Below are 25,883 nucleotides of genomic sequence, written 5' to 3'. Positions count from 1 at the left end.
ACGGCAACAAACCCTTTGGCCCAATTTGTTTATGCCTACTGCGAAGCTTTCTGGCTAAGACAACCAGAAGAGCTATAACACTTCAAGAAAGGGAACCTCACTATCATCTTCTCAGAGGCATTTGGGACTGGACATTTAATTTAGAAGGCGCGTATAAGTTGAAATTACTAAGAGATGCAGAAACCTGAGTGCTGGAAAAATGGGATAGAATTCACCAAAGATAGATTATCTGAAATTATTAAACTTAGTGTTTAGCAGAAGACTGCAATGTGCTAAGTCTGAGCATTGGTTGCTATTCCTTGAATGTTGAGATTCATTGGAACAGCATTGGGGCTAAAGACAGAACAGTCGTGGTAGTCCACTCATTTGCTACTCAAGCCATCCTTGGTGTTTTCTGGGCCCCTCATCTCTTAAATTTCTGCAGATTTCTAACGTTTGTAATTTTGCTACATTAATGGTTTATGATTCCCGAGTCATGAGCTACAAGGAAATAATTTTAAGGGAAGAATAAAAAGATTAAATGAGCTAGTTTACACCTGTTTCCTTTTTACTTAAATTAAAAGTGCACATTGCTGGAAAATCATATAACACTGGTGGTGAGAGAACAGAACAAATACTTAAAGTCAGTTACCCTTTGTCAGATTATTAACTGTCTGGACATCTAATGTAGAAGATCTCATATTACATCTTGCACCTCCCCCTCTCCCTCTCATTCCCCTTCTCCCTCTTATTCTCCCTCTCCCTCACTTCTACAAATTGTTTCATGTATTAAAACAGTGACCACACTTCAAAGGTTTTTAATTGGCTGTGAAGCAAATTGAGATGTCCTACAGCAATGAAAGGTGCTATATAAGTGCAAATACTTCTGTCTTGCTATAGAGCATAGAACATAGAGCTCTAGAGCATAGTACAGACCCTTCGGCTCACAGTTGTGCTGATCTTTTAACCTATTAGTCTAATCCTTCCCTCCTATATCGTCCTCCATTTTGCTATCATCCATGTGTCTATCTAATGTATCTGCCTTTACCACCACCCTAGACAATGCGTTCCATGCACCCACCACTCTGTGAGTGGGGGAGAAAACTCAACCTCTGATATCCCCCATATACTTTCCTCATTCACCTTAATATTCTGGCCCTTGTATTAGCCATTTCCATCCTGGGAAAAACTCTGTCTGCCCATTCAATCTATGCCTCTTAATATCTTCACAAATGAAGGATCATTCCTTCACCAATATTCTTGAACTTTCTCACCTTCAGGCATCACAAAGTGATTTGATGTGAACATCAGCTTATTGGTTGGTAGGAGCAGCTTTGAAGGATTAAATGGTCTACTTTTATTCACATTTGTTAAATGCTGTGAGAGAAGAAGGTACTAGTAACCTCTAGGATCCACATTCCAGACACGCAGCTTTCCTAGGATGAGGGGTGGTCATCTGTTAGATCGGAACTTGGATATTAATTCCATGTCAAGAACATAAAATTGCAAACATCCTCCTCCCCCTCCCCCCCTTAAGATAATTAGTCTTCCATTTTCCCAAAGCTAGGATTGAAACTGGGGGAATACTATGAGAAGGGTCAAGGGAGGTAGGATGGAGTAAGGCTGCTTTAATTTGCTTTAATATTGCCACTAAGAGGAACATTGACAGAGCTTTTGCACAAGAAAATGAACTCCGTGTGTGGCGATGTGGGAGTTTACAAGTGTTGCCTTGTTTTATTCATGCCCTTGCATGGGGTTGACCTCAGCCGTGCAATGCTGCAGAGAAACATAATAAAACAATCACCTCATTCATACAATATCACTCTGAATTAATTGTAGCTACATACCTGAATAATGTCCTTTTTACTGGCCTCTCGGAAGAATGGATGGCATGAACTGAGTAATGAATAAATTTGTAGTAATATAAACATGGCTAGTGGCACTTCTGAATGAGTGAAGGGTGGAAGTACTCTCAACCTTGGTGTGATTGCCTCTCATTCCTCTATCTGCTGACCTACAATTTCCATCTGGTCCAGAAACATTTTAAATACCGTCTTGCACCCCTCTTCTACTCTCACTCCCACCAGAGAGCTCTGTCTCCATAATCCTCTTAGTTCTTATACTTCACCAGGATTCCTGATCTTAGTCAGTCCACCAAAAGCACTTCTTTTCCTCTCCCTCTGTTTATTTTCTACACACTGTAATTCCATTACTCAACCTTACCACCTCTGTTCAACTTCAGATTGTATATTAAAAACTCCTGTTCACCTCAGTATCTCATTTTGCCTGGCAGTTCTCCTGTAATCCTCCACTATTTAAATGTTTGTTTTTGTATTATGAGGTAGCAAATATCTCATGATGGAATAATGAATAAGGCGACACTTTTGTCTGGATGATATTGGTTCATAGGGTGTAGTGATGTTTAAACATAGGAGCTATTCAAGGTACTGCAGTGAATTTGCGATAAAACGAAAATAAGGAATACACGACATGCTTAACAGCAGCTTTAAAGTGCAATAATCAATTCATTTTTCAATTCTAGTGCTTTACTCAGAACTCTGCAGAACAAAGTGTAGATACCTCAATTGATGTACATCTACAACCCCCTCTGAATTCATTAAGTTGAATACAAGTGCTTTTTTTTTGTATTTTCCTCCTCCTCCCTCAATGTTAAGAATTTCCAAATGTAGAAACTGGTCATTTGGTGTAACACATCTATGATGTATATGAAATGGAGATAGACTAGATCAGTTGGTCCATCGAGATTGCTCTGCCTCTCGTCAAGATCGTGACTAAACACCTTTTCCCTCCACTGTCCTGAATCCCATAATTGGGGTGGCACGGTTGTATAGCGGTTAGCACAGCATTTTTACAGTACCAGTGACCCAGGTTCAATTGCACCACTGTTTGTCCATTCTGTCTGTGACCGCTCCTGTTTCCTCCCATATTCCAAAGACATACAGATTAGTAGGTTAATTGGTCGCAAGGGTGTAATTGGGCAGTGCGAGCTCTTTGGGTTTGAAGAGCCTGTTACCATTCTGTATCTCTAAATAAATAAATAAATAGCCAAAAACCTATCAGTCTCTGCTTTAAATGAATTTAATAACTGACCTTCCACACTTTCAAAGATTGACTGCGCTCTACATGAAGTTTTTTTCTTATCTCAGAAATACATGACTAATAAGCGCTTATTCTGACACTATGATACTTTATTCTAAATAGTTATTTACTCTTGGGCCAGGTGAAATATTCTCCCTGCATTCAGCCTTTTGTGTCATGTGAGCTCTGTTAGTTTTATTTAATGAGATCTGTTTTTTGCCATCTGTGGAACCAGTCTGGTGATTATTTTGCTGTACTTCCTCTTTGTTAAGTAATTCCTTTTTTTTGGGAGGTAAGACAACCAACGCTTTGCGCAACATTTCCAAATGTGATCTAATTACAACACTATATAATTATATTGAGTCATCTTAACTCCTGTAGAAGCATAAGAGCAGGAAATAGGTTATTCAGCCCTTCAGGTATGCTCTGTTATTCAATAAAATAATTGCCAATCTTCTAACTCAACGCCACATTACCACTCCCTCCCTAAAATGTTAATTTATTCTGTCTTAAAATTTAACCCTTCTCCATGGTAAAGAATTGCATTGGTTCATAACCCTCTAAGTGAAGAATTATTTTCTTTTAGTGAAGAAATAAGGTCATACAGTACAGAAACCGTTGTTGTGGCGGTCTCCTTCCTTGCTGACCCTCTGTATAATCCCATTTGCCAGAACCTCAGTGCCATGGTGACGAAAGGTTGTCAATTTCATGAGACTGTCTGCCTCTATCACCTTCTCAATCTGTCTTACATGTCTTATCCTAAGTGAGACTCTAGCTCCATTTGGAAGGGTTGGTTAGTAAATTTGCAGATGGCACAGAGGTTGGTGTTACGGACAGCGTAGAAGGTCTTCATAGGATTCAGTGGGATATAAACAGAACACGGAGCTGGGCAGAGAAGTGGCAGATGGAGTTCAATCCGAAAAAGTGTGAAGTGTTACAATTTGAAGGATTGAACTTGAAGGTAGAGTACAGGGTCAATGGCAGGATTCATAGCAGTGTGGAGGAACATAGGGATCTTAGAGACCAAGTCCATAGCTCCCTCAAAGTTGCTGCACATGTTGATAGGATGGTTAAGAAGGCAGATGACATGCTGACCTTCATTAGTCAGGGAATTGAGTTCAAGAGCCATGGGGTAATGTTGCAGCTTTATAAAACACTGATTAGACCAAACTTAGAGTATTGTGTTCAGTTCTGGTCATCTCATTATAGGAAGTCAGTGGAAGTTTTAGGAAAGTATAGAGGAGATTTACCTGGATGCTACCCCTATTAGAGAATATGTCACAAGGAAAGATTAAGCAAGTTAGAGCCTTTCTCTTTGGAGCAAAGGAGAATGAGAGTTGTATAAGATTGTGAGAGACATGGATGGAGTGGACAAGCAGCATCTTTTCCCCAGAATGGTAATGGTCAATGTCAGAGAACATTAATTAAAGGTGAGTGGAAGAAAGATGTCCTTTTACACAGAGTAGTAGGTGCATGGAACACACTGCCAGGAATAATGGTACAATAGGGATATATAAGAGTCTCTTAGATAGGCACATGGATGCCAGAAAAATAAGAGGGTTATGGGTGTGTAGGTGGATTAGATTGATCATAGAGTAGTTTTATGAAGGTCAGCATAACATTGTGGGCTGAAGAACCCATAATATGCTGTACATGTCTATGTTCTAGACTCCTCCTCACCCAGAAAAGTATCTTCACCACTTGAAACCTGTTGAGGCCTTTCTGAATTGTGTACTCTTCAATGAGATTTCCTCTCATTTTTTCTAAACTCCGGTAAGTACGGGCCTAGTTCACCTTGTCTATTCCCATATGGCCATTCCAGTCTGGTGATTTTTTTTGTTACACCCTCTCTATAACAAGTTTATGATAAGGATATCAAACTACACACAATTCTCTGGGTATGGTCTCACTGATGTCCTGATAATTCCAGTAAGATATTCTTTTTCCTTTGCTTAAATCTTCTTGCAATGAAGACATACATTTATTTCAAACTTCTAGCATCTGTAGCTGTTCTGATTTTCAAATCAGTGGCTGCCTTATCTTACTGCCACTGCATAATTGTTTTCAGTGACTGGTGTGCAAGGGTGCCCACTTCCATTCATATGTCAATATTTCCCAATCTATCACTAAACTCAATCCTTCGTACTGGTGTGGAAAAACTCACATAATATTTTGTTCCCACTTGCTCACTTGGTGCGGACTTCCTGTAATGAAATCTAAATCATCTTGAAGCCTTATTTTCAGTTACAGCTCACAGTTCAATTTGGTTTTGTATCATTAGTAAACTTGGAAATATGATACTTGATTCCCTCACATCAGTCCTTGTTGACTTTGTCTAATCCCGTTGATATTGTATGCTGTCAGTCAAAGCTTTCTTAAATAAAGACTGACGTACCATTTGCCTATCTCATTACTTGCTGCACCAGAATGTTGGCTTTCAGTGAATTGTGATATAAATGCACCGCTGTACCTTTGAGCATCAGCAATTCACAACAATTTAGAAAATACTCTTTTTTTTTCTGGTGCACCAAGATGGATTTTCTCATGATCTTGTACCCACGATTTTCTTTTCCACTGACTCAACTTGCTTTTATTCCTGTGAGGACTTTTTATATTCTTCTTCCTTACTAAAATTCTATCTAGTCTTGTCTTGTATTCTTAGCAAACTTTAAAATATGATAGTTGATTTAAATCATCATAAATTGAGAATGCCAATCCCTGGAATAATCCCTTGTTATAGCGTTCTGACCTCAGAAAGATTTGCTTTTGTTCATTAACCAATTCTCAATTCGTAATAATATAGTATCACTAGCTCTATTTGCTCTAACCTTGTTAACCCACCTCCTCCATTGGATCTTATTTACAGCCTTCTCAAAATCAAAGCACACTTTGAAGTATTTGTACTCCAGATGTTCCTCCTAACATTATTCTTCCACTAAATATGAATATCAGTTTAATCTTTCACTTCTTTCAGCAAATGGAGGGAGACTGAAAATCTGGCTAAGTGGTGCCATAACAACAACCTTTCACTCAATGTCAGCAAGACCAAGGAGCTGATTATTGACTTCAGGAGGAGGAAACCAATCATCTTCAGGGGATCAGAAGTGCTGAGGGTTAGCAACTTTAAGATCCTCAGTATTATCATTCCAGAGGATCTGTCCTGGGCTCAGCACGCAAGTGCAACTACAGAGAAAGCACGGCAACACCTCTGCTTCCTTAGGAGTTTGCAAAGATTTAGCATGACATCTAAAACTTTGACAAACTTCTATGGATGTGTGGTGCAGAGTATATTGATTGATTGCACCATGGCCTGATATGGAAACATTAATGTTCTTGAATGAAAATCCTACAAAAAGGAGTAGATATGGCCCAGATCATGATGAGTAATGCCCTCCCCACCTTTGAGCACGTCTACACGGAACGTTGTCACAGGAAAGCAGTGCCTGTCATAAAGGACTCCCAGCACCCAGGCCAGTAAGGGATTTGAAAGTTTTGCTAGCTCTTCCTTCAGTTAGTCCTGACGACGGGTCTCGGCCCAAAACGTCAACTGTACCTCTTCCTAGAGATGCTGCCTGGTCTGCTGCATTCACCAGCAACTTTGATGTGTGTTCCTCCCGTAATCTAATGTGTAAACATTTTCAAACAAAGATCAAATGTTATCATTCAGATAAGGACCATTGGCTGGTGTTTCTCTTCCCTAGTTGTAATAGCCAGTTGCAGACCAAGGATTGAACCTGGAATATTCTCACCTGCGTGGTTTATTAGAATCCTGAAGTGATACTTTCTCCAACAAAGACAATCAAAAATGGCAATATTCATGTAATGAAATCATGACTGGTTGTATGCAGCAATTAAAGTTATTTAATATAAGACTTGGAGAAGTTCAGCACAGGTTTAGGTCCTTTGGTCAACTTGAGAACTATGTAAACAAAATGTGCCAATATGTCCAACCCAAGAAATGCAGTTACAATATTACATAGGTATGCCATTTGTCTTCATGTATCTAGTTTCTGGTTCAATGAACTAAGAGTTTAGTTCACCATCCTAACCCGAAGGCTGAAGTTTGAAACTACATATTGCTATCTTATGTTAGAATGATACAATTTTAGAAATGGAAGCAAATAATTTTGGAACAATATAAATGTTTTTTCATGCTTTAGGACATGTACTTCAACTGAAACTTTCAAACTTTGGTTTTCTTGACTAACTGTTTTGAGAGACATGATATAAAGTAGACAAATAGAGGTACCAATCAGATATTGACTGGAAGATTAGGCCGCGGGAACTGAATGAATTGGTATGTCCTTGTACTTACAAGTCCATCCCTGGTTACGTCAGGGTTCCATTCATGTGACCTGTAATTACCTGAACAGTTCACTGCTTGGAAATGCAGCCTGGTAGCAGATGGCTGCAGCAGCCAGACAGTTGAAACCACTGGTTTTCCATATGTTTGCTCAGTTGTGCATTTATAACCTGAAGATCATCCATGTACAACTATTGCAGCTTCAATGTCAAACTAACAGAGACGAAGTACAAGATAGGTGAAAATATTAAGGAATTAGAGTGTGTCTTGGGATTTCACCCATCTCTCAGTGACTTTAGTGAGATCCAAAAAAAAAGCACAGAGCTATACGTTCATTTATCCAGCCATTTCTCTGAAGCTGCAGTGTCAGATTACCAATCTAGTACCTTTGTGTTTGTTCCTCTTAATGTATCCAAGCGATAATTTATATCACTGTACATGCAGAGAAAATATAACACTTAATGGTGAACTTGCATATTTACATTTGAAAACAAGTGGAAACAAAGCCATGGGGACAATTTGTAAAGTTGGAATTATGACCCCTCCACCTTCTGATGGGATTTAGTAGTGGAACTTTGAACACAGTTTCATAAACACAAAACTTGTAGGTTCATTATCACTGGTGAGTAAGAGACAGTCGTAGCTTGAGTCCATCTGAATTCTCCTTGCTTCATCTTTGATGTGAAGGAAGTAGGTGGAGCTGAAGGAAAAGCTGTTGACAGTGGGAATAAGCACAGGAGATCTTGCAGATGCTGGAAATCCAGAGCAACTCACACAAAATGCTAGTGGAAATCACCAGGTCAGCCAGCGTCTATGAAAATGAATAGACAGTTGACGTTTTGGGCTGAGACCCTTCATCAGGATTGGAAACGAAAGGGGACGATGCCAAACAAAAAGATGGGGGGGAGAGGAAGGAGGACAAGCTAGAAGGTGATAGGGGAAGCCAGGTGGATGGAAAAAGTAAGGGCTGGAGAAGAGGGAATTTGATAGGAGAGGAGAGTGGACCATGGGAGAAAGGGAAAAAGGAGGGGCACCGGGGGTGGTGATAGACAGGTGAACAGATGAAGCAAGAGGCCACAGTGGGGAATGGAAGAAGAGGGAAGGAGGAAGGGAAAAGAAAAAAATTACTGGAATAAGAAATCGTTGTTCATGCCATGAGGTTGGAGGCTACCAAAACGGAATATGAAGTGTTGCTCCTCCACTCCACATATCCCTGCAAGTGAGTGTTGCTTGGATTTCCAGCATCTGCAGTATTTCTCTTGTTTGTGAAATGCTACAGTTGTCCATTCACCTTCTCCCTCACTTCAATTCAGGGCCCCTAACAGTCCTTCCAGGTGAGGCAACACTTCATCTGCAAATCTTTTGGGGTTGTCTTTTGTATCCGGAGTTCCCAACGCTGTCTCCTGTACATTGGTGAAAACCCAAAGTAAGTTGGAGGACCACTTTGTTGAGCACCTCCATCCATCCACTAAAAGCAGAATTTACCAGTGGTTAACCATTTTTATTCCTATCCCTATTCTTGTTCTGACATGTCAGACCATGACCTCCTCTTCTGCCATTCTCAGATTGGAGGAGCAATCCCTTGTGTTCTTTCTAGGTAGCCTCCAACCTGATGGCATTAACATCGATTTCTCCTTCCAGTATTGTTTTTTCTTTTTTCCCCTCCCTTTCCCTTGTCTTCCATTTGCCCTCTAGCCTCTTACCTCTCCTCACCTGCCTATCAGCTCCCTGATGTCCCTCCTCTTTTCCTTTCCCCCATGGTCCTATCAGATTCCTTCTTCTCCTCCAGCCCTTTCCCTTTCTTACCCACCTGGCTTCACTTATCACCTTCTAACTTGCCCTCCTTCCCCTCCCCAACCTTTTATTCTGGTGCCTTCCCCCTTCCTTTCCAGTCCTGAAGAAGAATCTCAGCCCAAAATTTTTCCAGTTGATATTAAGATAAGACCATAAGATATAGGAGGAGAAGTAGGCCATTCGGCCCATTGTTTTTGCTCTGCCATTCAATCATGGGCTGATCCAATTCTTCCAGTCATCCCTACTCCCCTGCCTTCTCCCCATACCCTCTGATGCCCTGGCTAATCAAGAACCTATCTCTCTCTGCCTTAAATGCACCCAATGACTTGGCCTCCACAGCTGCTCGTAGCAATAAATTCCACAGATTTACCACCCTCTGACTAAAGTAATTTCTCCGCATCTCTGTTCTAAATGGACGTCCTTCAATCCTAAAGTCGTGCCCTCTTGTCCTAGATTCCCCTACCATGGGAAATAACTTTGCCATATCTGATCTGTTCAGGCCTTTTAACATTCAGAATGTTTCTATGAGATCTCCCGTCATTCTCTCAAACTCCAGGGAATGCAGCTGAAAAGCTGCCAGACGTTCCTCATACGGTAACCCTTTCATTCCTGGAATCATTCTCATGAATCTTTTCTGAACCCTCTCCAATGTCAGTATATCCTGTCTAAAATAAGGAGCCCAAAATTGCATATAGTACTCCAAGTGTGGTCTTACGCGTGCCTTATAGAGCCTCAACATCACATCCCTGCTGTTATATTCTATATCTCTAGAAACGAATGCCAACATTGTATTCGCCTTCTTCACCAGCGATTCATCCTGGAGGTTAACCTTTAGGGTATCCTGCAGAAGGACTCCCAAGTCCCTTTGCATCTCTGCATTTTGAATTATCTCCCCATCTAAATAATGGTCTGCCCATTTATTTCTTCCACCAAAGTGCATGACTGTACACTTTCTAACATTGTATTTCATTTGCCACTTTTTTGCCCATTCCCCTAAACTATTAAGTCTCTCTGTAGGCTCTCTGTTTCCTTAACACTACCCGCACCTCCACCTATCTTTGTATCATCAGCAAATTTAGCCACACATCCATTAATCCCATTGTCCAAATCATTGACAAACATCATAAAAAGCAGTGGTTCCAACACCGATCCCTATGGAACTCCACTGGTAACCGGCAGCCAGCCAGATGGACTTTGAAGCCAAATGCCCTGTTTCTTGTAATAAATAATATTTACTATTATGTAACCCTGTAATCCACTTGGTTCTCTAGATGGTCCCATTATTTCATTTATTTACTGATACCATAATTTTTCAGACCTAAATACTCTGCCTCCTTCCCACTTGAACTGAGAATAGAGTCATCTATAAAGCTCCATTTGTTTGCTATTTTGTACTCACTAAAATTATCTGTTAGCATGTACATGATTTGCTGCTCTTTTTAAATTCCTCTGTCCATCTGTATTGCATAGTAAGTCAAAATTAGCAGCAGCCAAAAGTTTTGGGTGCTGTTTTTTCACTAAACTAAAAGTTATACGCTATCTCTAACTCCTCTCTACAAATGCCAGATTCTGAACAGCTCACCCCAAAATGTCCATGTGAACTTTTCGTGCAACAATATCTTGCTTCACCGAGGTGCCTACTTTTTGGGATGAAACAGATCAGTGAGAATTGGGAGGTACTGCTGCTGAGCCTGATGATTAAAGTATGGATTAGCTTCTGCTCAGAATTGGAAAGCATGGCAGATTCTAATCCTGGGCACCAGGCCAGATTTATTCGTGTTTATTTTATGTTCTCAGTTGACATTACCCAACTCATCTCATGCTAAGACTCAAACCACAGGACTTAGGCATGCATGGCTCACCACCAACCTGAAGCAATGGATATGAATATAACAGATAACTTGTATCTTGTGTTCTAGACACTTGGGGATATATAATGTGGGAGAAAGGTGCTGCAAAGATTAGATGATGACCATGATGCTTTGATACTTCTGATATTATTTAAATAGAAAATTCAAAAAGATAGTAACTCAGTAAAATGAGTCACCCGATATTGGCATGAAAAAGCACATATTTTGCAAGGTGTGAACGAGTGGGGACTTGTTCCAGTTCAATATGGAAACCCAAATTTTATATAGAAAGATCTTATTGCTTGTACATTTGAGTTGATTGTTCAGGGCTTGCATTTCTACTGTATCTCTCAATCGCGGGGCTTTCCTAAAATGATTTAGTGCCGGCAAAGTATTTTCTGTTGCAACCTAGGGAATATGGCAGACATTTCACACACACTAAAAAGCTACAAATGCTACTGTTAATGATCTTTGCTACTATCTAAATACATCTCTACCATTGTTCAACGGAACCATGAAGATGCTTTCTAGATAAATAAAGCCAGTACACTTTCAGATTCTCTTTGAAGGATGGCCTTAAGGGTTATGTTTAAAGTCTCATCAGGTAAAGTTATCAGTGAAGAAAGCAACAAACTTGGTGCTACTCTGAAGAATCAGTCTGGATTGCATGTGTGTTGAATGGCAGCTCATGTCATCAAGATGTTCCTTTGAGCAATAGCAGAGGTATATTTGTATTGTGTTGTTTGTTTTCGTTAAACAATGAATAATCGTTGATCATCCTTTAACAATGAGAAAGTGGGGATGTGTATCTTTATTTGTATTATTATGATATACACCTCTCTCGCTTTGTGATTAAAGGGTAATCCAATGATTATGTCACCATAACACGGCTAGGAGAGTTGCTGCCTCAAGGACCCAGAGATCCAGGCTCCATCCTGTCCTTGTGTGTTTTCCATGTGGATTCCGCATACTCTCTGTTTCCTCTGGGCATTCTGCTTTCCACCTACATTCCAGAAACGTGGGTTAGTAGATTAACTGGCCAATATGAATGGCCTTTAGTATGTGGGTGAAGAGTAAAATCTGGGGAAGAGTTGATTGAAATGTGGGAAAAATAAAAATGAGATTAAAGTAGGATTGGTATAAATGGATGTTTGCTGTCAGTGAAGACTGTTGATTTTCACTTCTGTATATCTATGAATCTACAGAGAGTCGCAGGAATATAATCTTAGCTATCTTATTCTGTAATGAGAGGGCGGGATTTATTATTTCAGTTTTTGTCATCCACTTCACCACTTTCCTTTGCCCAGTTTATTCTTCCTATTCCTTCTCTTCTTCTTAAGGTCCTTTTCCGTTTTATGAAAGAAATGTGGGAACATAGGCAGGTGAGATGGTGGCTGTTGGGGAGGGGTGGGTAGTCTGTGAGATGGTCCACACACTGCTTGCGCAGGGTTTTTGTATGCTTCGGTGCATGGATGCAATGTTTTAAATCCCATCCCAAATGCTCCTTCTCCACTTTGAGCAATGATGTGCCAGCGATTGTGGAAAGGGTCTCTGGGTGACACAGAGCAGACTTCTGTTCAATCCAAACCATGGTATCCGTGTGGACTGTGAGCATTTAAGATCATTCTGTGACTACATTGGTTCTTCTCATGTGCCAAGCATGTGCTGGATTTGTAGGTTGTGTGGCGACTGTAAATTTGCCCAGATGTAGGCAGGAGCACTACTGGGAGGGCAGTGGTGGAAGATAATAGTAATGGGATATGAGAGAAATAATGGGATTACTGTAGGGCTATTGCATGTGAATGTTTGATGATCAGAGCGGACTTGATAAGCTGAAAGGCTTGTTCCCATTCTGATTGACTTCATACATCCTGAAATCTGTTATCCAATCTGTCTGCTTTTCTCTTCAAGGTCTGGTTTGGGAGTATAGTGTTGGGCATGGAGTTGATGTAGCCTGCCCTACATACAGGACAACGAGCAACTCGGACCTCAGTGTTGGGAATATAATGACTGGGAGAAGAGTCAGACATTAGGTCTGCTTGCCATTCCAGTGAATTTGAAAGATTTTGTAGAGATTGTGTAGGCTATCAATGTGTGACTCCTCTTTATATACTTAAGTGAACAAAACAATATCATAAAGATCTATTGCACAGAAGCAAGTGCATGTCTACGGTAGGCATCAAAAACATATCTATACTAATCCCATTTACCAGTACTTGGTCAGTGGACTACTCAGCCTTGTCTATTCTAATGCTCATCTGGATGGTTCCTAAATGTTATAGAACATAGAACTTAGAATAGTACAACACAGTACAGGCCCTTCGGCCCACAATGTTGTGCCGACCCTTAAACCCTGCCTCCCATATAACCCCCCACCTTAAATTCCATCATATACCTGTCTAGTAGTCTCTTAAATTTCACTACTGTATCTGCCTCTACCACTGATTCAGGCAGTGCATTCCACACACCAACCACTCTCTCAGTAAAAAAACCTTCCTCTAATATCCCCCTTGAACTTCCCATCCCTTACCTTAAAGCCATGTCCTCTTGTATTGAGCAGTGGTGCCCTGGGGAAGAGGTGCTGGCTGTCCACTCTGTCTATTCCTTTTAATACCTTGTATACCTCTATCATGTCTCCTCTCATCCTCCTTCTCTCCAAAGAGGAAAGCCCTAGCTCTCTTAATCTCTGATCATAATGCATACTCTCTAAACCAGGCAGTATCCTGGTAAATCTCCTCTGTACCCTTTCCAGTGTTTCCACATCCTTCCTATAGTGAGGCAACCAGATATATTATAGCATCTTCCTTCATCACCACCTCAGGCTGTATGTTCCAGATTTCAACCATCCTCTGGGTAAAAAAAAAAAATCTTCCTTTGATGCCTAATCATCTTATTATCTTAAAGCTGTATCTTACATGGGGAGATGTTTCTTACTATTGACCTTAGCTTCTTGCTACCTACCCTGTTCCAGGATATCTTGGAGCTTAATTTCCAAGCATGTGCAGATGCAAATGTAGTTTGCCTACTATAGTTTAGCCACTTAGCTTTGCTTGTCCATAGTCCTGGACAAGTTGTACAACTTCCATAAGTTCTGAATATCAGCTCTATTCCCACTGGAAGGTTGCTGGTGGTGATGCCTAACATTATGGCAAAAGAGACCGATATAAGTATTTGAGTATTCTTGATCGACACTAATCATCACTGAGAACAGTTCTGCTGTAGATCCAATGGTTAATATCATGGCTTGTGTGCTTGGAGTAAAGGTATGACGGAGATGAATTTTTGCAGCCAGTCATATTTGAGGAATGTGTACCACAGTCCTTTGCAACTAATGGATTCAAAGGCTTTGAGTAGGTTGGAAGCGCTGCATTTTAAAAAAAAAAGTTATCATGTGGTGAAGATTATGTCCATTGTGCCTCTGGAAGGAAGGCGTCCACATGACATGCATGTCTTCTTCAACACTGTAAAAGTCATCTACAATCCCAGTGCCCAAGGCCATATCGTTAGGGACAGGATGGTAGTCAATGCTGCTGGAAGAAATACTTCCAAGACCTTTCAACCACAACTCAGTCCTTGATATAAATGCACTTGACTACATCCCACAGCAGCATCTGGTCCAACCTTGCTACCATTGAATACTTGTACATGGAGCATTGCCACAAGAAAGTAGCATCCATCATAAGACCATAAGACACAGGAGCAGATTTAGCCCAATCAACCCGTTTGAGTCTGCTTCATCAATTCACTATGGCTGATTTATTATCCCTCTCAACCCCATTCTCCTGCATTCTCCCCATAACTTTTGATGCCTTTACTAATCAAGAACCTATTATCCTTCATTTTAAATATACCCAATAACTTTGCCTCCATAGCCAAATGTGGCAATGGATTCCATAGATTCACCACCCTCTGGCTAAAGAAATTCCTCCTCGTCACTGTTCTGAAGGGACGTCCTGGACGTCCTTATACTCTGGGGCTGTGCCCTCTGGTCCTAGACTTCCCCACTATAGGAAACATCCTCTCCACATACACTCTATCTAGGCCTTTCAATATTCAATTGGTTTCAATTCGATCACTCCTCAGTCTTTTAAACTCCAGCAAGTACAGGCCCAGAGCCACCAAATGCTGCTTATACGTTACTTTAAGGGGCCAAAAACTATTCAGAATACTGAAAGTGCAGTTTGACCAATGCCTTATAAACACTCAGCATTACATCATTGCTTTTATATTCTAGTCTTCTTGAAATTAGTGCTAACATTGCATTTGCCTTCCTTACCACCATTAACCTTGTATTTTGCCTTAAAATTTGACCTTCCAAAGTGAATTACAGTTTTGCGCTCCATCTTCTCAGCCCAGTTCAGCATTCTATCAATATCCTGTTGTAACCCTTGAGAAACCTACACTGACCACAACACTATCAACCTTTGTGTCATCTGCAAACTTACGAACCCACCCTTCCACTTCCTCGAATAAGTCGTTAATAAAAATCACAAAGAACAGGGGTCCCAGAAGAGACCCTTGTGGAGCTCCACTGGGGAAGGGTATGTTCTTGGAGGCAGTAGAGTGACTGTGAGCCGACTCTGAGATACCGATTGCTAGAATAAAGGTTGTTTATCACCGAGCTTTCCAAATGACTATTAAAACTCTTGAGAATCAGCACCTTAAATGCCAATTGTTTAAAACCCGACAGTGTCATGAGCCAAAGGGCCTGTACTGTGCTCTACTGTTTTATGTTCTAAATATTAGCTTAAATTATCTACCATTTCCAAGTTTCTTCCTATCAATTTCTGATATCCTACAGAAGTCCCATACCTTCTTTTGTTTTGTATATCCATGGAGGTTCTTGTTGTTTGCTTTCTTATTACTTGCCAGATTTTTCTCATACAATAAGGTCTTTTGCTCTGGTTTCCTAAAGTTGGCCTACCAGTTTATTTCACTTTATATATTCAGTTTTGTTTTAATATTTTCCTTGACCTCCTTTGTTAACCATACATGGGTCATTTTTTTCAATAAATATCTCTTTCTAATTGGGATAAATTTCTGCAGAGCGTTATAAAATGGCTGCTTAAGTATAAGGCACTGCTCAATCTATTCCTATTTCCCTATTCACAATAGCCAAATCTTCTAATTTTGCAACTGCTCATTAAAGTTGAAGGCACTGGTTTTGGACTCATGGTATTCATTGTAGTGATTGCGTTCTATCATGTTGTGATTTTTGCTCACTAAAGGATCCTTAATTAATTATTAATGTTACTTATTACGTGAGAATGAATGTAGAATAGCCTGTTTCTATTCTCATTGATCCATCGGCTGTCTATTATTTAACAGATGAACCACAGAAGTTGAATTGATTTTGGCTTATATTGAACATTAGTCTCAACAGTTAGGAGTGATTCCTGATACTTTAACATTGTGATTGAATGCAAAGTCTACAGGCTACACTGGTGAAAAACTCACACACTTGTAAAGCTTAAATGCTTCTCAGGAAGATATTTTCAATGGTGAAAGTACATTCCTCAATTTGCTTTTTCTTGCTGTGGTGTGATGTAGTACTTCACAATAAAGGGTTTTGTGTCTTTTCTAGGTTATCATCAAACAAGAGCAAGAAGCAGTGGCGCAGCAGTCGGGGGTCACAACTGGGCCCACACAGCAGGCTGTGCAGCAGTTTGTGACTGTGAAAGGTGGCCAGGTGATTGCTGTCTCCCCACAGAAACACAGCACCAGCATTGGATCAGGAGCCACCCAGACTAAGGTATGTCCTTGGAGGCAGCGGAGTGGCTGTGAGCTGACTCTGTGATAACGATTGCTAGACATGGCAAGAATAAAGGTTGTTTATCACTGAGCTATCCAAATGAGTGTTAAAGCTCTTGAGAATTAGCTCCATAAGTGCCAATTGTGTACAAATGCCTATTATTTAGAGCAAAATAATATTCCTTGCACACACACTGAGCTTGGAATATTATTCTGTTCTGAACAATAGGCATTTGTAAATGAGAACAGTAATAAAACAGCAGCATCAGCATTCATTTGGGTAGATGCACACCATTCAGCCATCGCCTTTCACCTCACCACACTCAAAAACTCTTCCATTTTCGTTTATCTGTATTTGCAGTCTTTTCAGAATGACCTGTAGTTGTGGCTAAGGGTAATTATTAGTAAGACACTTAAAAGTTGCTGGTGAACGCAGCTGGCCAGGCAGCATCTCTAGGAAGAGGTACAATCGACGTTTCGGGCCGAGACCCTTCGTCAGGGCCTGAAACATCGACTGTACCTCTTCCTCGAGATGCTGCCTGGCCTGCTGCGTTCACCAGCAATTTTTAAGTGTGTTGCTTGAAATTCCAGCATCTGCAGATTTCCTCATGTTTGCGTAATTATTAGTAGTTTGTTTGTTGAAGACCGTCTGATTGTGATCTAATGTACCCCATGCATTTCTTCAGATCCCCGTTTCCACTCCGGAGTGCAATCTAATGATTTTCCCACACTTTATTAAAACTCGTGGTGAAGATGAGATCAAACTCAGTTGTGACGTGTCCTATAGTCAATGGCCTTGTTGATATTTTCTGTTATATAAATGACATCCATGACTCTCTATCAGGAATGACCACTTTACATAGGTAGGCACACAAGAAAATAGGAGCAGGAGGAAGCTACCCTGCCATTTAATATGATCATGGTTGATTTACACTGGCCTCACTCCTCTTGTGCTATTATGCCCCTCTGTTCCTTGATCTATCATATATTTCTTCAACTTCTGGTGATCCTGCTTTCATTGCCAGCGGCAAAGAATACCAGGGTCACCTCTCTGGAAGAGGAAATATCTACACGTATAGTTTTAACTATGTCCCTTTGTTTGAGATTCCCCCAACTATTGAAAATGTCCCAACATCTACCCAGTCACACTCACTTTGGTTAGGATGTGTTTAAATTAGGTCACTTTTCATTTTCTAAACTCAGTAACACAGATCCAAACAAATTGGCCTCTCTTAGTAGCACAACTCTCACAATTGGAGAATCTCCTCTTCACAGCTGTATATTTTTAGTTACGTGAACCCAGAATGTGTACATAATTCTGGGTATGATAAGAACTCCCTGGTTTTAAACTGCAACCACTTTACAGTGAAGGCCAAAATGTTATTGCATTACTCCATTTGCCAGTTTTTTACCGACTATCTATCTATATCCTGTTGGAGAATTACAGTATCATTGCCCTTTCACCTATTTTCATATCATCAGCAATGATGACAACAATAATATGCAAATTTGGAAACCTTACACACTGTTTCTTCCTGCAGGTCATTAATATAATTGGTGAACAATTGCAGGCCAAAAACTGATGCTTCAGCACTCCACTGGTTACATCCTTCCATTTTAAAATGACCCATTTATTCCAAATCGCTGTTCTCTATGAGATAGCCAATTTTCAGCTGCTTCCTCCAATACTATGGGCTGTTAGCTGATATGTTAGCCTTTGATATGGCACCTTGTCAAATGCCTTTTGGAAATGCAAACACAGGTTGTTCTGATCGAATTTTCCAAAGAATCCTGACAAATTTGTCAAACGTGGTTTACCTTTCAAAAGCCATGTTGACTAGGTTTAGTTATATTCAGTTTTCTTAAATATTTAGCTGTTTGCTCTTTGGTCATTGACTAGATGAACTTAAGCAATACACACAAAATGCAGGTCAAAGAACAAAGCAGCAGTATTCGCTGTTACCAATAATGACGTCACTCCTTTATTAACATGAGAATTTGAGATTTTTTCACTTTTAGAAACTCATTATAAAATCAGAGAAATTTTCATTACCAGCTTAAATTAACTGAGTCCTGAAGAACGGTCTCGGCCCAAAACGTCAACTGTTTATTCACTTCCATAGACTGTGCCTGACCTGCTGAGTTCCTCCAGCATTTTGTGTGTATTGCTTAATTTCATCTAGTCCTGGTTTGGAAGGACCACAATTCAGTCAGTGGCTCCTGTGATGAGTGGTACATTTAATTTAGTTGTTTTTTTTTTACATTTTATACACATACTCTTTAGTTATTTTTCCACTATAAGTTTTCATTGCAGAATAGTATCATTTGGTTTAGGAATGGTTGGAATAGTAGAGAGCTATATACCACTTTGAGTCTACTCTGCAATTCAATTTGTATCAGTTAATTTACACTTAAACAACAATAGTCTTTGGACCCCACCCTTGATGCCTTTGCCTAGCAAGAATCTATACAGAATTGAAACATCCAATTGTGCTTCAGCATCTTTAGTTCCTTGATTGAAAAGATTTACAGATTTCAGAGAAAATTATGTACAAATTAAACAACAGGGAAGAGCCCTTTCAACGTACCTGTTCCATACCAGTATTTAAGCCCCATATGAGCCTTCCCACAGTCCTTCATTTAGCTTTAGGGTCATTGAAAAGTATAGCACAGAAACAGGCTCTTCAACCCACCTAATCCATGCAGAACCACTTAAGCTGCCTACTCCCATCGACCTGTACCGAGACCATAGCTGACCATAGCCCTCCATACCCCTACTATCCACGTACCTACCCAAACTTCACTTAAGTGTTGAAATTGAGCTCACTAGTGCTGGCAGCTCATTCCACACTCTTGCAACCCTCTGAGCAAAGAAGTTTCTGCTCATGTTTCCCTTAAAGTTTTCACAATTTCATCGTTAACCCATAACCTCTGGTTGGAGTCCCTCCCAACTTCAGTGGAAAAAGCCTGCTTGCATTTACCCTATCTATACTCCTCATAATTTTGTATTTCTCTATCAAATCTCTTCTCAATCTTCTATATTCTAAGTCCAAACCTATTCAATATTATAACTCAGGTCCTCCAGACCCGGCAACATCCTTGTAAATTTTCTCTGTATGCTTTCAACCTTACTTATATCTTTCCAAAAGATGACCAAAACAGCACACAATTCTCCAAGTTATGCCTCAACAATGTCTTATACAACTTTAACATAACATCCCACCTCCTGTACTCAATACTTTGTCTTATGAAGGCCAATGTGCCAAAAGCTTTGTTTACAACTCTACCTACCTGTGATGCCACTTTCATAGAACTATGGACTTGTAATCCCAGTTCTCTTTGTTCTACCACACTCTTCAATGATCTACCGTTCACTGTGTAAGACCTACTCTGGTAGATGCAACACCTGGGACTTGTCTGCATTAATTTGCATTTGCCAGTTTTCACCCCATTTTTCCAGCTGATCCAGATCCCTCTGCAAGCCATGATAGCCTTCCTTGCTGTCCACTACACCCCCAATCTTGGTGCCATCTACAAATCTGCTGATCCAGTTAACCACTTTACCATCCAGATCATTGATATAGATGATAAACCACAAAGGACCCAGCGCCGATCCCTGTGGCACACTAGTCACAGCCCTCCAGTTAGAGGGACAACCATCTACTAGCACTCTCTGTCTTCTATGTCTTATCCAGTTTGCTACCACATCTTGAATGCTGAACAACTGAACCTTCTTGACCAACCTCCCATGTGGGACCTTGTCAAATGCCTTGCTGAAGTCCATGTAGACAACATCCACTGCCTTGTCTTCATCCACTTTCCTGGTAACTTTCTCAAAAAAAAATATAAGATTGGTTAGACATAACCTACCATACACAAAGCCATGCTGGCTACCCTTAATCAGTTTGTGTCTATCTAAATAGTGTATGTACTTAGAATAACGTCCAATAACTTAACTACAACTGATGTCAGACTCACTGGCCTATAACTTCCTGCTTTATGTTAGAGCTTTTCTTAAACAGTGGAACAACATTGGCTATCTTTCAAGCCTCTGGTACCTCTCCCGTCACTAAGGATGATTTAAGTATCTCTGCCAGGTTCCCTGGCAATTTCTACACTTACTTCCCCTGGGTTCCAATTGAAAACCTTGTCAGGCACTGGGGATTTATCCACCCTGATCTGCTTCAGGGCAGTAAACACTTTGTCCTCTGTAATCTGTATGAGGTCCATGAAGTTGATGCTGCTTTGCCTCACTTCTGTAGACCCTGTGTCTGTTTCTTGAGTAAATACACATGCAAAAATGTATTTAAGATCTCTCCTATTGATGTGTCCAGAAGCATCAATAGATGTATGTACACAGTGGTTCCACGCATAGATTACCGTTCTAATCTTCCAGAGGAAGATTTTGTCCCTTGCAATCCTTTTGCTCTTAGCATATCTGTAGAATCCCATCCTTCACTTTGTCTGCTAGGGCAACTGCATGCCTTCTTTTAGCCCTCCTGATTTCTTTCTTAAGTGATTCTTGCATTTCTTATACTCCATAAGCACCTTATTTGTTTCTACCTACCTATACCTGCTATGCATCAACTTTTTCTTCTAACCAGCCTCAATATCTCTTGAAAACAAAGGTGTCCTATACTTGTTATCTTTACCTTTTATTCTGATAGGCATATATAAGCTCTGTACTCTTAAAATATCACTTTTGAAGGCCTTCCACTTACCAAGTACACCTTTGCCAGCAGCCTGTTCAAACCCACACTTGCCAGATCATTTCTGATACCATCAGAATTAGCCTTTCTCCAATTTAGAATCTTAACCAGACTTATCTCTTTGCATATTTACTGAGAAACTAGCAGCATTGTGAACACTAGGCATCTGTCCATCTGCCACAACTAATCCACTTGTTAACACTCTTTGGGACAGAGAATATTTTAATTGGATTTATTAGTTATTGCTAATATGGTAGATTTTTGTTTTTGTGTGGTTGCAAATGGTGTATGTAACTGAGAGTGTCTGTTGCTCACCCACAGGTGGTTGGGATTCCAGTAGGTTCAACCTTGCAGCCAGTGGTGAAGCAGGCAGTGGCACTGAGTGGTGGCCAGATAATTGTTGCCAAACCGGGCACCACTGTTGCTCGGGCAGTTGGACAGAAACAGATTGTGGCCCAAGGTGTGGCAAAGGCTGTAGTGAGCGGAACAAGTGGAACCATCGTTGCTCAGCCTACACAAGCAGTCAGCAAAGCTCAAAGTTCATCTGTTATCCAGAAATCAGGATCACAAAGCTCAGGTAAGGAGAGAACCCCAGCTTTGCTGCTTAAATGGCGAGTGTCAAAATGGATTTTAAATCAGCCCTCCTTTCTGATTGGGTAACTGTGACTTCCAGAATAAGAGCAGTTCTGACAGATTAGTGTTGTTACAGGAGTAGGCCTGAGAATCAAAATTATTTCCGCTGTCTATTAACTGTATTTCTATTCAATTTGAGTTAAGGTACAATGACTACAACGTGCAGAGGAATTCTTTTCACTACATACCTGAGTGCTCTCATTTACAATTTCATGGAAACTTGCATTAGTATGGACTTCAACATCAGCTTTCAAATCTTTACAGATACATTCTTTGCTGTGATACTCTTGTTTTTTTTTTAAACTGGACATATAAAAATCAAAAATGTGAAGCTATACATCAGATTTTGAATTTGTTAGTATCAAGCAGGTGATGTTGATTCAATTAAGGAATGTAATAATTGTGATTCTGGTCTACGTCAAATGCAACTACTTCTGGGGAGATGCTGCTCCACCTTGAAATAAAACTTGAATTCTGCATGGAAGGTCACAGTTTGGGTCTTTTGTGCATGTTTGGGCCATTGATGGCTGCATACTGGTGATTGAAACGTATTTATTATCATGAAAATGTTAGACTTTATTGTTGGTACCAAAAGAGGAGGTTTGCAAAAATTGCAATTCAGTTTGACCTTGAATAAATCTATCAACTAATACAGTTGGCTCTAGCCGTAGGAACATTATGCAAGAAGAGGCGGTATAAGAAAGGATTGCAAGATTCTGAGGAGAGAATGAGGAGTGGGGTTTAAGTAGAAAGCTTTCAGAGAGCCAAATGGCCGCCGCCTTTTAAAGTACGATCCTCTAAAATGGTGGACAAAACTGTGTAAACTTTGTCTGAAATATACAAGTTAATGCAAAACTATTCTATAGGCATGGGAACAGGAAACAGGTTGTACAGGGAATGCTGGGACTGAACAGAGGCCAGAATGGAAATATACTCAAGGAGGCTGAATTATTAAATTAATATTTCATATCACCCTGCACTAAGGTAGGATGTGCTGCTGGATTCCCAGCAAAAGAACATGTAATTCACATTGTTGATGGACTAAAAATTGATAGAAGTTTACTGCACTTAAGTTAGATAAATAGCTTAGTCTTGTGTTGAATATATCCCAGGTTCCTAACGAGAATGAGGGAGGAAATTGAAGAGACCCTGGCCATAATTTTCTAAATGTATTAGAGTTAAGGGGGGGGATCCCTTTTGAGAAAAGGTGTAGGAATAAGAAGACTGAGATTTGAGGAGGAAAATATGGTATATGGTACAGATGGGCTTCCAAAAAGATACTTGATAACGTGCTGTGTAGGAAGCTTATCATCAGGTTTGAAGCCATGGCTGCAGCTGCATGAACAACAATCGAATAAACATCAGGAAACAGAAAATAATCATGAAAAGTTGTTTTTCTGACTGTTCTGACGGTTAGGACTGGGATCAGAACTCCTTTGTAATTCATATTAATGAATTATACTTGGATAGACAGACATAATGTCCAAGCTTTCAGATGACATGAAATTTGGAGTTAGTGAACTGCGAGGGGGACATCAGGGAGACGTGAAGAGATGGATGCATAGGTGACATACTATGGAGGAGGAGTCTAGAATGTTGAAGAAAAAGAAGTGATAATATAAACTATAGGGCAGAATTTTCAAACAAGCACAAGAAATGAGCCTTGGAGTATACGTACATAGTCTGTTGAAATGGCACGATTGGTTGAGAAAATGGTTAAATACAACATGCAAGAATCTGGGTTTTAAAACAAAAAGGCACAGAGTAGAAGAGCTAGTAGTGAACCTCCCCAAAGTATCTGTTTGACCACAACTAGACTATTTCGTATAGTTCTGGGATTCACACTTTAATAAAGTTCCAATGGTTTGAGCGATGGTGCAGAAGAGGTTTACTTAGATCATTCCAGGGCTTCAGTTTCGTAGATAGATTGTACTGGCAGTGGTTCATGGAACAAAGAAGGTTTCAAAGGGGTCTGATAAAGGTATAAATAGAGATGGATAGAAGGAAAATATTGTCATTGGCAGAAGAGTTGACAAGAGAACTGAAAGTGATATGAGGATTGATTATTTAATGCAGTCAACAGTTACAGTCTGGAGTGCACTGCCCGGAGAAGTAGTGGAGGTTACCTTAATTATTGTACTGAGAAGAGATCTGGGAAAGAAATAATTTGTTTGGAATGTGGGGAGAGGGTTAGAGAGAGGCTCCAGATGAATTGTTCTACATTGAAGCCAGTGTAAATTTCTTCCTGTAATCATTCTGTGAAATGCAAATTATTTTAGGCAAGGCGTTCTCCACAACCTTAGCATCCAAATGAATCAATTTACTGCCTAAGGAACAGCAGGCATATCTGCCATTGTAAATACTAGAAAAACTTTGGAAGATCACAGTCCATTGCTGCATTTTATGAAGTGTTCACTTTTAAAGTGCAATCCAAAAAATCCCTGATGTGCGGAAGTTTGGAACGTCAGCATTTCTGCTAGAGTCCTGAACTTCACTCAGATATGGAGGTTTCATGTAAAACTGATAGCATTTCTATAAAGATTAAAGATGAAGATTTACTTTATTTGTCATATGTACATTGAACATACTGTGAAATCCATCGTTTGCATCATTGACCATCTCACTCTGAGGATTTGCTGGGGACAGTCTACAAGTATTACTATACTTCCAGTGCCATGCTGACAAGTTACTAACGGAAATCTGTACATCTTCGGAATGTGAGAGGAAACTGGATTACCTGAAGGAAACCCACATAGTCATGGGGAGAATATGGATATGCACTCATCTATGAGTATCTTTATAAAGTTCATGACAATCGTGGTGTATTCATTCAGATCCTCTGATAAATCCTTGATCATGGCCTAGTCCACCAACTCGAAACAATCCCATAGCCACTCTTCTGCCTCCCATGACCGCCACCTTGTTGACCTTAACTCTGATACCTTGCTCTTTAGTCTATGCAGGTAGAAGGGGGATAGCCAGATGATCATATTTCCTGAAATTAGGTTGAGGGATGGAATGGTAGGCATTCTTGATGGTAGTGTGGCAGTGGTCGAGTGTGTTGAGTCCTCTGGTGTTGCAGGTGATGTGCTGATGGTAGTTGGGTGAAGATTTCTTCATGCTAGCTTGATTGAAGTCCCTGGCACATCCTCGCTGGGGACTTCCATCCCATATGATGGACCTGTTCAAGCCTTATCCCTGAAGTAGCTGAATAAAGCTTTGGCCATTGTTAAAGCTATATTTTCAAGGTTTAGCTGGCTGTTACCTTTGCTCACTTTTGTTTTAACATGGTCATATATAACACAGATACGGATACCACTCTATAAAACTGTGCAAATGCTATCCAGGTAAAGATAAAAATGGCTTCAGAAACCATTGGTAATCAGGAAATTTGAATAATCCACAATTATATTTAAGTCGCTCTGACTTTTAGTGCTGCTCCAACAGTGCCCAATATAAACTCAGGGAACAGCTTCTCATCTTCCAATGTGGCAAACTAAGGGGCAACTCTTTCACACAGAAGGTAATGGGTATATAGAGTGAACTGCCAAAGGAAGCTGTAGAGCTGGGTACAATTATAATGTTTAAAAGACAACCACATAGATAGAAAAACATTTGGAGGTATATGGGGCAAATGAAAGCAAATTGATTAGCTCAGATTGACATCATGGTTGGCATGGATACATTTGGCCGGAGGATCTGTTTCTCCACGAGGTAACTGTATGACTCTGTAATTCAACAATTTCGTACAACCAGCCTATCCAG

The 25,883-nt window shown here is 40.2% G+C and overlaps 1 protein-coding gene across 7 annotated transcripts in view; it reads left to right on the top strand.

Moving 5' to 3' along the window:
* Positions 1 to 25,883, top strand: part of yeats2 (YEATS domain containing 2) — a 175,116-nt gene that overhangs the window by 65,323 nt on the left and 83,910 nt on the right. For all 7 annotated transcript variants that reach the window (XM_063046072.1, XM_063046068.1, XM_063046067.1 and 4 more), the window contains 2 exons: positions 16,610 to 16,777; positions 21,807 to 22,062. In XM_063046072.1, coding sequence (XP_062902142.1) covers positions 16,610 to 16,777; positions 21,807 to 22,062 — 424 coding nt within the window. The remainder of the gene's footprint in view (positions 1 to 16,609; positions 16,778 to 21,806; positions 22,063 to 25,883) is intronic.

Source organism: Mobula hypostoma, chromosome 4, assembly GCF_963921235.1.
Source record: "Mobula hypostoma chromosome 4, sMobHyp1.1, whole genome shotgun sequence".
NCBI classification, from domain to species: Eukaryota; Metazoa; Chordata; class Chondrichthyes; order Myliobatiformes; family Myliobatidae; genus Mobula; species Mobula hypostoma.
This window is presented reverse-complemented; position numbering and strand designations above follow the sequence as displayed.